Raw genomic sequence first — 14,877 nt, 5'->3', positions numbered from 1 at the left:
AAGTTTGAAGAATAATAAAAGACTACATGAAAAAAATCCTTCTTCAATAAGAGGAAAGGGGAGACTTGCAGACCCCAGCACACAAATGTAGTTTCATGCTTCTTGAATCCCCTCCAGAGAAGAAAAATTAATTTGGACCCATTACAAAACGAGACAACATACATTCCTAATAAATAATAAATAATGGACAAAATGCTGTAGGGTAGTTACAAATCCCATTGTGGGAAAAAGGCGGGATATAAATCCTTGAAATAAAATAAAATAAAATAAAAATGTGTAAGCACTGTAGTTACAAATGTGTGCGCACAGCCAAGAAGCAGCTGGTTGACAGTCCCACCCCAAAACCTCCTGGAAGCCATCTCTGGTACGATGGGGAATTGCAACAAGGGTTATGCTTATGCCTGTCACACCAGAAATCACTTGTATGAGAGGATGGGAATAGTAGTCAGTACCTTCCTGAGCAAGCTGATCCCAGGGTCTTCTGCCCAGTAAACTAGGGGGCATGTGGGGATCATAATATTTAGCCAATATGTGTGTAGGGTGCATCTATACCAGGGGGGCAATGAGGTAGAAAGGGGGCAGTAGGGGGGCAGTGAGGGGAAATGGGGTGTGGCAGGAGGCCCTTCAGTCAATGTTTTGGTGTGCAGGAAAGACAAGGGGAACCAGCAGCCTTTAGGACCATGATGGGTATGGGGATTACATTAAACTTCTTTTCAGGGTCCCCAGAAAACCACCACACAGCCTCGCTGATCATTTTGTGTGCTGGTGTCTCCTGCTCTTTGCCTGCCCATGTGAATTCACCCCCTTACCAGTGACTTTTGCTAATAATGGCAGTTGGGAAACTTGTGCGAAGCTTGGGCACAGGGCATTGCTTCTGTGGCTCAGAGTGGCATCATTTTGGGACAGACTGGAGGAAAACGTTAGAGCACATGGTAGCAGGACAGAAGTGGCAGTAAAAAGGACCTTTCAAATTTGGGACAGTGCTGAAACTTTGTGAGCTTTGCAGGGACTTGGCTAGCTGGTTGGAGTTGCATTGCTGTTGTTCCTTTCTTTCATCATACAGGCTGAGAGAAGAGGTAGCAGAAGAAACCTTTTGTTGGGGGGGGGAGTGGAAAACATGTCTCTGGGGAAGGAGTATCTGTGCTCGATTCTTGGAAAGAGGCCTTTGCCTTGGAAGGGTGTAGTTAAAATCTCTCCCTTTCCCAGTCCACACCAGTCTCCAGTCCAGAGCATGTGGACTGATGAAGCATTGACAGCCCCTCCTCTCTAGAAGAGTCCTTCTTCTAACTTCATCTGCTCATCACCCTACACAGCTGCCTGAGCAGCAACCAAAAGGCCTCTTGTCCACGTTGGCCATTGCTGCAAGTCTGGCATGGGCAAGAGGCTTCTTGGTTGCTGCTCAGCCAGCTGCCCACTTGCTGCCCCCAGGATGATAGGACACAAAGGGAGCAGTGACTGAGCAGCCAGTCAAACAGCAACCAAGAAGCCTCCCACTTCCTGCCATGGTGAGGCAGAAAAGCCAGGTTTTTGCAGATGCAAAAAGGAGTGGCTTTTGCTGGCAAAAAGGCAGCTTGGGTCCATGTCATGCAGTTGCTGCGGCCCTAAACTGGCTTTGTCAGGGTGGCTTCAAGCTGCCCCTTCAGACAGTCTGTTTTGTCCCTAAATAAACTTTGTCTTTTATTTTCTGTGGAATTTCTAATTTTGTCTGCCCACTAATTACATAATTTGTTTCTGTTCATGATAAATCTCAAAAATATAAATGGCATACTTTTCATCTCAGGGCCTCAATACCCCAAAAGCACCAGATTCTGTCTCATTTTGGAAGCTCTACCAACAAATACCAGGTGCTTGTATTTCTAGGGAATGAACCCAAGATGCAGACTGAAGATATATTTTGTAGTTTGATGGGCTGCCATAGCTGCAATTAAGAATCATGATACTGTGTGCATTGTTACTTTGCTCCCTCAAGTGGATATAGAGAGGATTGCTTTAAAATTTACACTACTTCAAGGTGAAATTTCCAAGACAGTAACCTTGAATACCCTAAATGCACCAGATCCTTTTTGATCTTGGAAACTGAATAGGGTTTCACACACACATAGGTCAATTTACAAAGCTGTAAGCCCCAAGCAGAATGTCAGCCTTAGTGAATTATTTCACTTATTCCTCCTCTGTGCTGCAGCCGCACCAGACATTATCATCCACCACCCTTATAGGTTCTTGAAATGGGTCCATAAACTTATGTTGGGCTTAAGCAGGTGAAATGACCCTGCAGGGCCTCTGGGTGTAGACTATAGGAAGGATAAACCCAAGAGAGATGGTTCATGCTAGCCAGGGGAAGGTATGGAAAAGCCGGCTAGGGACTGTTTAGGTAGATGGATTAGATTCCTAGGTCTGTGGAAAAGGGATTGGACAACACAATAGGCAAAAGGTGGAGTTGGAGACCAGTGGGATATGTGTGTGTGAGTGAGTGTATATATGCACTTGTTAAACCTGTGTTTGTTTGGGAGGGCTTCTTTTTGCAACCAGGTAGTAATTGAAGAACTTGTATTTTAAACTATTTGAAGTTTCTTGTTGTAAGTACCATTACCTTTTTTCCTTACTATATAATTACTATGTAATTTTCTTTTTTAAAAAAATGCCTGGTTGATTTCATGAGAGAGTGAAGGAGAAGCTCTGGTCACACATTTCCATGATCAGTATTGTCAGGAATCAGATAAATATTATTCTGTGTGCTCAATAACCATAAGAGAGAGCCCAGAGGCGGGGTGGGTGGGTTGAGCTCTTACATCTTCTTGGACCTGAGAGGGATTAAATATCCACAGAAGGGCTTGGTGGCAGTGCTACTATGCCACTGCACTGGGAAGAGGAGGATATATTTCGGCCACAATCTAGGGCCCCTTTTCACCACAGCAGGTATGGCTTCCAGTCACTTGAATTTTCCCATAGTACTGCTTGGTTGAGGAAAAAAGAATCCACACCTTACCTGCTTTCTGTCCCTTGCCCTGCTGCATACAAATGGCAGCATGAGAACTACTACCACCGGGATACTCCAATGTTAGTCTGGTGGTGAATCCACTTCAAGTTTTAACCTACATTTTACCATAGTTACCCAAGGTGCTAAACCTGCTTCAGGGATAAGAGTTAGCCCTTTTGATCATTTCTTTAAAGTTTAAAACCCAGAGTAGGTTTGCCCTCCCACTGGCATGGGAGCCACCCACCATCATTGGTGACAGCCATTTCCATGTGTTGCCATTCCAATTAGCAGAAGTTGTGCCTTTCCACACCTAACTTTTCCCACCCACAGCAAGCAGTGTGAGAGTCATTTCTGTATGAGTGCTATATGTATGCACAGAGTAGTGAACAATTCAGTGATGTGCAAAACACCAATGGTGGTGGTTTTCCAATGCAGTCAGCTCTCCACCAGGAGAGAGGATTCCAGCTGGATGCAACAGAGCCAAGGATTCTGTCCTACTGTTCAAGCAATTGTATTATTCATCCCCACATCTTTGCAGCACCAATCTTCACCATTAGGTCAGATGGGGGACCTTTATCAGTGAAGAAAACTACCTTTCAGTCAGTTGGACATGGTGCTGTAAAGTTCTCTCTAATATTATTATGAGCCACATCTGTGCTGAGCTCTATATAATGCATATAAGTGGACACTGATGAGTAGCTAATAGCACACTTGTGTTTATTTGTTTTTATTGGAACTACTAAATATGCTATGAAAATACCGTGTTTGCCTAATGTTCCAATTATGCAATAATACAAAATAGTACAGTTTTTTTCTCTCTCACTGTAGCTGATTTCAATGTTTTTCCTCCCTTTCCTCTTTAACAGGTAAAACCCAGGTGATGGGAGAAATCAAGATTGCCTTAAAGAAGGAAATGAAGACAGATGGAGAACAGCTAATTGTGGAGATCCTTCAATGCAGGAATATCACCTACAAATTTAAATCACCAGATCACTTACCTGGTATCAATCATACCATCTTTTAAATTGTTTTAAATTGGCTTGGTCATGTTATGTTAATGATATGATTAACTGTTATGTCACGAGGAAACACTCCCCTCTCCAACTACAATATCAATGAATATCTAATGCAAAACAACATTAGGAAAAATGTTTCCTTTGGCCCCACAGTAGTTTTCTTTATGTGAGGGGACTAAATGTGAAGTATTTTGAGAGATCATGCATAACTGAAAGCCTGTTTATGTGTTCCTTAGGGGTTAAACTATAGATATGAGATTGTGGGGTCATGTTAATCCTGCTTCTGTCCACCATCAGTCTGCATACATGGAGTACAACTTTGTGAATAGGAGAGTCTCCTCTGCCTATCCAGAAACGCCACATGAAGAGGAACCTTGCTTTTCCAGGTTTTCCAGTTGCATACAGGGGTTCCACATGTAAAGAAAGCTCTCCATTGAGGAGGTTGCTGTCCACATATGCAGGAGAACAGTGAAGGCATGGGTCTGGCATGCTTTTGCTCCACATATATTCAGTAACCCCTAATAAACAGCTGACTAGCACTAAAAGCAACCGCCTAGCACAGGAGCAGACCAGGGGCTGTTGGCTATTTTTAGGGGTATACTTAGGGTTGCCAGATGTTCATTATTAAAGGTATGTCCCTTATCTGAGGGCTCAAAATCTTTGCTAGAATCCTATCTGACCCTTTATTTAACACTGCTTTGCATATAGTTATCTAAAGTGCTAAAAAACCAGGTTACTGAATTGTGAAGATGTATAATGGCACACTGGCAAGAGTGCCTGATGCTCACTGAGCACAATGCAATGCACATCAGGACTAATGTGATGTGCGTCAGAACAGATGAACACTGGTTCGGTTGTGCATTGGTTCCATTGTACATCATGCACTTTGTTGACTCTGCTATGAATGGACCAGATGTGGATGCTACACAACTGCACAATTCTAATTCCCACAGATGTAAGTCCAATTAGGAAGACACAATGCCCCAGCCAGATTCCAGTCCTTGACCCTTATAGGGCTTGTAGGGGTCCTTTATTATACGTGATAGTCCTCATTTCAGGCTTGCAAAGCATACCTTTTTATATAGACTGAATGGGATGACAAAAATCCAGTATTTAGGGATGTGTGCCTTTTGAGAAAAGATGAGGCAAAGTTGCAGAAGCAAGTGAGTATGTCTGGAGTTCACAATTAATACAAATAATTATGAAATAATTAAAATGCATTAGGACTGTGGATTATGCCAAAAATGAAACCACATATGAATTTTGGTAAAGACAGAAAATTAATTGTCAGCCCTGCATGTCATGAACTTTTAATGTTCTTTACTGATGCTTTGAATACCTGGCAATCCTAGGTACGCCCAAAAATGTAAGATGTGACTATGACATAAACATATTTACAGACATATTAGACAAATTCATCAGAGGACTAAGAGTAGTTTCTTCTTGAAGCAATACATAACATAAAGCTATCTTGGGATTAGACACATTCATTGAGGAAGAAGCTATCAGTGCTAAATATTGGCTCCATTATCAGAGGCATCACATCTCTTTATATTAATCACTATCGAAAAGCAAGAAGTGAGAGCTGTTGTGCTCATGTACCAATTGTGACCTTCCCATAGGCATTTGACTGGTCACTTGGGGGAAAGAATTCTGTACTGGATAGGCTTTGGTCTGATGCAGCATGGCTCTTATGTCCTCATGTTGTTAGACAGACACAATTGAAGGGGCACCTACTGTGGCAAAATCATCCCACAGGCCTGGGTATGTCTATAGCTTCTGGCATGGCAGGCTCTCTATGTGCACAGGAATCTTTGCAGTATCAAAGTGGAGTTAGCCATGCTTGAAGAAAGTCTGTCGAGTATTTTATGCTGCTCCCTGCAAAACCAACATTCCACAAGAATTGAGAGAAACCCTAAAATCCTTTGCTGTGGGATAAGGAGTTTTACAAAGTACGCTCACTGTGGCTTTGAGAACAAAAAACAATGCAAAGTCCTTTAAGATAAGTCTTATTGGGCTGATTTTTTTTATTGGCATACTGTGAGTCCAGTCCAGATTGTACACCAAACTTTAAATGAGATTTATCAGTTCCACATCTGAAATAAACCCTTTACAGCACAGACTAAAACCTGAGTGGATTCACCTCCCATTTATTTGTGAGCCACTGGTCTCCACTCACCTATAGAATATACAGGAGGCAGTGTTCCTATGTAATAACCAAGCTGGTTGGGTTTTTGTTTTGTTTTGTTTGTGTTTTAGCTTCAGGTTATTTCCAGCTTATGTCAACATCTGACACCATAGGGTTTTCTTGGCAAGATTTGTTGGTCATGATCCTCTTCCAAGGCTGAAAGAGTGTGACTTGCCCAAGACCACTCAGCTGGTATCCATAGCTGAGTGGGGATTTGAACACTGGGGTCCAATGGATCATTCCCACTTCGGGTATAATCTGTATTCCATTCCGGCTCCTCTCCACTTTCTGAGCAATTCCCAAAAGGTCCCTTATTCTCATTATGAAAAAGGACATTTTGTAGAATTGCTTTTTTTTTTTTTTTTGGCTGGGAACGCTTATTATTCCCATTAGATGGAGCCAGGGAAGGTGGCAGCCCTTCAGCCGGTGGCTCACTACTTTGGGAACTACTTTGGAAGGCTGCGGCCCTGATCGGACCCTCCCTCCCTCCCTCCCTTCCTGCTTACCTTCCTTCTTTCCTTCCCGCTGCTGCCACTTGCCCAACACTGGCAGTGCTTCTGGTGCTGCTGCTGTGCCGCTGCTGTTTGCCCGGTGCTGGTGGAAACAGCAGCAAAGCTGGAAGCCACCCCCCAGAACCGGGCAAACAGTGGCGGCTTTCCCCTTTAATGGGAGCTGCTGCCTCTAAAAAAAAACCCACTTCCAAACTAGTGTCCAAAACCCCAGGTTATTTGTGTTTGCCCTGCTTCTTTCCTCCTGGAATCGAGCCAATGAGGATCAGAAGCGGTTTCAAATGGGAACGAGGGTCATTTGCCCCAAATCCCACTTCAGAGCAAACTGCAATAGGAATGACCCCCTAGAGTCCTAATCCAACACTGAAACCATTACACCATGTTTACTTTCTCCTATTCCTTGAAAAATAAGACACTACAGGGGCACTACCACTGGTGAGGGCTCAGCATTCATTGATCTCAAAATTCAAATTGTAAAGTCACAGTACCTCCCAAACATTAAAGTCCTCCAGGCCAAGTCCATAAGATTTATAAACAATTTCACCCAATAAATTCTGTGTAGGAATCAGGGCAGATTTTATGTTCATGGGTGTTGTAATAAATTCAAACTACTGCATTAACTCTGCTGGAATGATCTCAGACTCATAAAGAGAACAGGAGAAAGGGGAATTCCCCTTGATTCTTAAGCTTTCATAAACCAATTTAATGCTAAATTAGTTAGCAGTAAAGTCTCCTAATGGGATTCTTTATGACAGGCTGAATTCTCTGTTTCAATAGATCTGTATGTGAAGCTGTATGTTGTCAATCTTGCAACACAAAAGAGAGTGATCAAGAAGAAAACAAGAGTGTGCAGGCATGACCGAGAACCTTCATTCAATGAAACATTTAGATTCAGTTTGAGCCCCACAGGACATTCTCTCCAGGTAATCTGTTATTTTAAAGCAAATTGAATATTATGTTTTCTCTTCTTTTACTTGAGACCAAACAAGATAGCCAAGCCACCTGAGCCAACACTAGACCAGCTGAAGCTGTGTTCAATCCTAACCCCTCTTATTTTAGGAATGCTGGAAATAATTTAGGACTACATCTACAAAGATTTAACTATATGATGATATTATGGCTTCACTGTAGTAGGAAGAGATTAGGATTTGGCAAAATACGTTTTTTGTTGGCAGCTGAGAGTTGTACCTCCTAATCTTCTCTCCCACCAACTAGCACACCTTGATCAAGATTACAATCCCAACTTTTGAGGGCAAAATTAGATCTCATAGAAGGCATTGGCTGAGACTCTGCATCATCAGTCATAACTGACATCAAAGGGTCAGTGAATGCTAAAACAGCTGACATTCAGGATTAGATCCTAGTTGAATGTGCTGACCTGGCATATATTACAGAGACCTGGTTGGATGAGGCATTGGAAAGGTGATTTGCCCTCCAGGATTCTTTGTACAGCTGCAGGCAAGACCTAGGGGGTGAGGAGGGGGAGTTCAGTAGTCTATCTGGATAATATTCCCTTGACCAGATGGCCTATCCTCCAGACTACAGGGTTTGAGTGTGTTTACTTGAAGGTGGGTGGCTGGGACAGAATAGGGATTCTGCTGGTGTACCACCCACCCCACTGCTCAACAGTGTCCTTTCCTGAGCTAGCTGGAGTGGATGAGTGTGGTATTGGAGACTCTGTGGCTTATACTGATGGAGTATGTAAACATCTATGCTGAGGCTACCCTGTTCAGAGTAGTGCAGGGTTTCATGTCTGCCAAGACAAGTATAGGTGTATCCTAAATGATATCAGGCCCCACTCATGCGGCTAGACACACTCCAAGCATTGTTTTCTCTACAGAAATTTCTGTACAGATGGTGATCTGGGAATGGAGGAACGTTCTATTATTCTGTTGTCATGGACAAATCACTTCTCGGCCTGGTTTATAATTGCTAGGACTCAGAGGGATTGGGGACTGGAATCCAGATGGATTTCTGATGGGTCTTGGGAAGTTTTGGCAGAGGGACATCAGGGGGAGGCCCTGCACTCTACAAAAACACCTCAGATGCCATGATTCTTACCCTCTTGCTCTACTCATCCAGATCTTTCTAGCATAAAGCAAATATTTATCACAACATCTCTTCTTTTTCAGATTCTCCTTGTTTCTAATGGGGGAAAGTTTATGAAGAAGACTTTGATTGGTGAGGCATATATCTGGCTTGACAAAGTGGACCTCAGGAAAAGAATAGTAAACTGGCACAAACTTTTGGTCAGCTCAACACAAACACATTGAGCAAAGGTGTCATCTTTGGGCACTGAGCATTTGAAGAGTCTGCTTGCGTGATTCCAAGACTCTACTTTGATGTTGTGTTTAGTTAGGCTTTCAGAATACGAAGTATGGGGTGAAAACAAGTTCTGGGCTACTTAGCACACTTTCATGAGGGCTAGTCAACATGTTTTGCTGTGTTTAAAAAACACAGCAAAGACAAAACAACAACCACCCTAGGCTCAGAGTCTACTGAAGATGAAAACTGACCTGAGGGCTCTGTGATGTTAGAATCCTTGGGGTGATGAAGCAAAAGAAGAGCATCCATGCACTTGAGGGCAGGCGTTGATGGAGACAATTGGGCTGCAGCTAGAGGCAGAGTCTATGGGAGAGTAATCTGATTCTTGGTGCAATCAGAAAGGAGATCATTTTATGCAAAAGCACCTAAGGTGACTGCCTTTCCAGTTCTCACTCAAGTGTGTTCTGCATCTCTGACTATTTGCTGTTGTGAGAGGGTGCCCCAGCAGGCAAATGGCAGGATAAGTTGTTTTTTATTTTAAATGGTGGCAATTTCATATTTTTTTTCTTCCATAATTATATGCTTTGGAGAATATGTTCAGACAGAAAATCTCTGTGGTTCTCCACATTAGTTGAGACATGACGTGCAGAAAGCACAAGAATAATGGTCATTTTGGAAAGAGTAAAAGCATGGGGGGAGGTATTTGACAGCATATCATGAAAAGAAGAATGGCAAGGATTGTGTGGATGAAATTGCAGTTCAGCCTACTCTTTTTGAGTCAGTCGTTTACAAAAAATGGAGTTGATTCAAAGGGCTTTTAAGCACTGAGATGGATATTGTTGCCTCATTATCTGTCTTGCCTTTATAAACTTCGAGGTGTTGATATTTCAAAATGTCTAGCATGAAGTGCTCCATGTGTTAGATCCACTGTGCTAATCTCTCCCTGCTCCTGTGGGGGTTCTAGATCAATAAAAGCATTTTGTCATCTTGAAGAAATGACACACTGTATCTCACAGTTTGTGTGATTGTGTATTTCAGATGTCTCATATGCATCAAGTAGCATATATGTTCTCAAGTGGTGTTCCACTAAGGAAATTGAAAAATATTGGAGGACGAACTTCTGCAACATTGAACTGTAAAGCAAAATGTTGCTTATAAAATGTAGGGAAAAGATTTCTGACCCTGCATAATTTATTGTCATGGGCTAGAGACATTTAAAAATTAAGCTAAATTTATGGCTTCCTTGTGGACTAAGACAAAAATGGATACATCATAATTCCCCTTTGCTATGATAATTGGCTTTGTATTTCTATAATGGAAAACAGGCAAAATGTTTGCCAAACCATTCCATGAAGCAAAACCACTATTAGCAAGTATCTATAGTAGATAACCACAAGAAGAGCCTGAAGGTTGGTTTCAATTAAGGCAGTGTTGGCCTGCATAATTCTTTTCATAGGTGAGTTAAAGAAGCTTCTGAAATGTAGTAAACAAACTAATAAAGCTATGCATGAAGCTGGAGCCAGCCTGAACAACCTCATATAATTCTTTTAAGCAGTGAGCCCCTTGTCAAGAGGGGAAAGCCCCAAATCCAAAATATATGTTCCAGAAAGAAATGGTTTAAATAAAACTTTACGTTTCCACAAAGCAACACATTTCCAGGCAAGATAAAGCCAAGGTAGGGGCTCACTGATTCAATTTCACCTTCTAATACAGAATATATTTCTTTTTACCCCAGCTGTAAGATGTGTAATAACATGTGTAATGAGGAGGCAAAACATATGAGCACAGGATTAACTGGCAGTCTTGCTCAGATTTCATCCACTTGTCTCCCAGTACAGGTATCCATTTCAGTCCAGTTCTTGGAAGCAATTGCATTGCCCTCCCCTTAAAATGCTGTGTCACTTGGAAATTGTCTGTTACTACCTATCACATCCACCATACCCAGAGGCAAATGAAAGGAAAGACATCTTTCACCGGGTCTGAATCTGTATTTTCTGAAAAATCCAGTTTCAAGTTCCATTGTTAAGTGATTTTTTTTTTAATGGTGAGACATGCAACAGATGGCAATTTTATTTCGGCTAAGAATTATAAGGAAAGCTGTAATTCTTACAGCGATTGCCATGGAGATTTCAAACAGCAGCAAGCACAAAGTAGAAAACTTACTACTAGCAAGCTGGTTGTTCTTAAATGATAAAGTTAGGCTGCTGTTGGAATGTCCTGTTGCGCGGATTGGGAAAGGCATTCACGAAAGAAAAAAAAGACTGCTTCCCATTGTCAGCAGATGAGAATCTGCAATTCTTTGTGCATTTTCCTTAACTTATTATTTCTATGGTGGTTTCAACTTCCCCTCATTCATTACCTCTTTCAGCCACCAGGCATTGATTCCAAAGCTGGCCAACAGCATTCAGAGTCATTGGAATCAGATTACTGTAATGGACATGCTAAGTTGAATGTATGTTGATTGTAGGAATGTGAGCTTGTTAAGAAAGGCAGCTTTTGTGAGACATGGCATGTTCCCCCCAAGAGGATTAGAATCTCCTTTCCTTTTATATTTATCATGTATCACAAAGTGGTGAAAGTCTAGTCCATCTGCTAAATCATGTTTACATCCGTGCTAAGACTAGAGATGCCTCCAAAGCGTGCCAAGTTTCCTTTGACCAAATGTCTGGGCTGTACTGGAATCATTCTATGCAATGATGAATCACATTTAAATGCAGTTTTCTTTTTATTAATGAAGGCAACAAAACCCTTCTTGTGGCAATTATTTTTTTAAAGAAAAAAAATCACACGGGGACTTAGGGTATTTAAGAAAATGTATAGATATTTCTGCCTTTTTGTGTTCCTCCTTGAAACACTTTTTTGTTTCTTCTGTTAAACAGAAGTGCTTACATATGGCAAGAACCTCTTAACTTGGAATGAATGAAAGTTACCCAGCTGTGGATTTCTTTGAAACTGTGGATTGTTGATGGCACAATGCGCTTTATTTAGAATGAATGAATATATATATATATACACATATATATACATATATATATGGCAAGTTTGCTGAGCTGAAGATAAAACTTATATTGTACAAAAAGCCTTGTAGAGTGGGGAAAGCTTGAAATATGAGCCAAAAGCACAGAATGTATGTGTATTGACAAATGGCTGGTCATTTCTTTAAAGGGGTTGTTTCTCTTTCTCCGTTCTGCTGAATAACAGCCAGCTCTCACTTTATTTCCAAACAAGGTGTATGAGTTCCTGTGATGAATGTGGAACTATTTTGTTGTTATCATAATCCTTTAAAGGGATAGTATCCAGAAGCAATATAAATGCTTTACATTCTTTATTATATCCCACTTCCCACCCCTGAAATTATGTCGCTGTTGCTTTATGCCTTTCAGAAGAAGTAGGTACCTCACTGCAAGCACATGGGAGGCATTTCTGTTCACTTTACATCAGGACCTTTCCTTGTCAGCCAAGTTCCTTTTCTTGATGCCTGCTTGTTGGAACAATTTGATTGTTTAGGGCAAAGGGGTGGGGAGGGTGAGTAGTGTAGCTGGTAACCAGCTAACCTTACTTCTTTTTAATAGGATGAAGATGTAAAATGTAAACATCTCTTATATTATATGCTCAATATAGAATTATTTAATTCGCATTTAGTTTCCTGAAGATTTCATACAGATGTTAATAGTATATTTTTATCTTTTATTTGAATCATACCTGATGCTATATTAAGTGCTTTATTTATTTTCGTCGGTACAGCATCTAACGTTCCACAGCTCACAAACTGTCAGCTTATGTTCATACTTATATGTATATGCGAGGGGATAAAATGATCTGAATAATCACATTGTTTTTCAAGTGGTTAAAAACCTGAGAGGAAATTCAGTGTACAAATCCACTACCATCACATTCAGGGACTGTTCGTGCATTCCCGGACAGTTTGCCGAAGTTGTTACTAGATTAAAATAAAATCTGGATACTCTCTCTTTAAACCGTAAATTGCATTTTGATGGTTTCTGTATATGCTATGATTAATTGTTTTGACAAAAGAACACACTAATGAGTTTTAAGTTATATGATATAAAATATGATTTATACACACACACACACGTATGCGCTCTCTCTCTCTCTCTCTCTCTCTCTCTATATATATATATATATATATATATCTCAGAGAAAGTGATCTGAAGAACATTGTTTTCTTAATTTGTTCCTTTCTTGTAAATATGCATTTTTATATTGAGAAACAAAGATGAGTTTGGAATTTTACTCCCATCAGGAGTTCTAAGCATGTCAGTGTCAATACAAGTTGACTGTATCTTGTATAGATGTTAAGTGGCGTGCCCAGGTGCTCAGCAGTCACTGACTAGCATGTGTGCCATCATCTTATCAGACAACATGTGCAGCATTCCTGAGATCTGAAGGTGGAAAAAGAACACCTACCCTGGGAATAGAGTTTAAAATGGAGCAACCACCATTAGTAGTCTTTGGAGAGATGTAATATTTCCACACTGAATGTTGCATGCATCAATGGTGGTTTGTTAACCTTTCTCCTTTTTTTATCCCCCACTTGAATGAAGAAATTAATTATTCTTTGATTTTGCCTTCTATTCCTCCAAGAATAAAACTACAAAACTTGTTCTAAAAGTTGTACAAAATGAAACAAAAGAAAAATAGTATGACAAATTGTATAAAGAAGAAAAAATGCTTGTAAATCAGTCTTGATTTTCACTGTATGTATAAAATCCATGTCATGGTTTTGTGATTGTATACAGGATGTATCTTGAGAATTTATGCAAATTGTGTTGTATAAAGGCTGTTAAACCCAGTCTAATAAATATTTAAAATACCTAGTTTGGGGTACTTTCCCATTACTGAACACTTTCTCCAGATAAAGCCAATAGTTGGGCCACAAAAATGAAGAGAGAAAAGTGTACAAAGTAGAGTATCAAACTGTTTAATACTTGAGAGTATTTCCATTTGTAGAACTGGCTCTATAGAACATTTTAAGAAACAACCCTCAACATTTGCAGAAATACAAAAAAGAAAAGTCTGAGAATGTGTATTGGCAATTGAATGCTGGCTGGTTGTTGGAAAGGGAAAAACAAAAATGGAGCAAAGGAATAGAATGAAACAGAGCAACCTCTAAGTAGATGGCTTGTGACAATGGATTTCATAGCTAACTAAGCAAAAACTGTTTTGAATCTCCAAAAGTAATAAATTGCACTGGCCTTCCATGGACATTGGTACACACCCAATACAATGCCTGATTCTATTGATGTGTCAGTTACCAGAGAGTCTCAGAAATCAAACACCTCATTCTCTCCAGCATTGTGGTCGCTTGCCTGAAGAAGGAACTGCTGAACTACTTTCAGCTGTATTACAGTGCAGGTGTCCAGGAAGTATTACTACAGCTAGTATCTCAGCTGTAATAAAGTGTGGAATGAACTCTGTCTGGGGATCTTTTACACTGTGCAGCTATAGCACTGTGATGCCACTTTAGCCACCATGGTTCCATCTTGTGGAATCCTGGGATTTGCAGTTTAGAGGAGGGAATTTAGGATCTAGTGCCTGTCAAAACTGCAAACCCTGGGATGCTGCAGAATGCATTCATGGCAGATAAAGTGGAATCGTAATACTATAAGTGGATAGTGTGAAAGGGCACTGGTCCTATAAAGCTGTAGCTTGACTCTTCAATTTGAGCAATGTGATTCAAGTTGTCTATCTTTCATTGTTTTCAAGCTTCTGCGCTTGATATAACAGGTCTGAATGAAGTGGGTAAACATGACACTATCAGGTTCTGCATGCTCATTCTTGGCAGCACTTTTGGTTTTTGTAAGCTTCCATCCTCAGAAAAGAAGACGACCATTAAAAATGAAAATCCTCACATTATAGCACTCTGTTCTTTAAGCTGGTCTTTTAGCCTTGGATGCTCTC

The 14,877-nt window shown here is 40.7% G+C and overlaps 1 protein-coding gene across 5 annotated transcripts in view; it reads left to right on the top strand.

Moving 5' to 3' along the window:
• PCLO (piccolo presynaptic cytomatrix protein) overlaps window positions 1-13,044 on the top strand; it is a 288,390-nt gene extending 275,346 nt beyond the window's left edge. For all 5 annotated transcript variants that reach the window (XM_089525010.1, XM_089525004.1, XM_089525006.1 and 2 more), the window contains 3 exons: window positions 3,844-3,978; window positions 7,468-7,613; window positions 8,823-13,044. In XM_089525010.1, coding sequence (XP_089381136.1) covers window positions 3,844-3,978; window positions 7,468-7,613; window positions 8,823-8,963 — 422 coding nt within the window. In that variant the 3' untranslated portion in view covers window positions 8,964-13,044. The remainder of the gene's footprint in view (window positions 1-3,843; window positions 3,979-7,467; window positions 7,614-8,822) is intronic.
• The last annotated feature ends 1,833 nt before the right edge of the window (window positions 13,045-14,877 follow it).

The sequence above is a fragment of the Sceloporus occidentalis genome, unplaced genomic scaffold (genome assembly GCF_023333645.1).
Source record: "Sceloporus occidentalis isolate IW3139 unplaced genomic scaffold, rSceOcc1.0.p SCAF_5, whole genome shotgun sequence".
NCBI lineage: Eukaryota > Metazoa > Chordata > Lepidosauria > Squamata > Phrynosomatidae > Sceloporus > Sceloporus occidentalis.
This window is presented reverse-complemented; position numbering and strand designations above follow the sequence as displayed.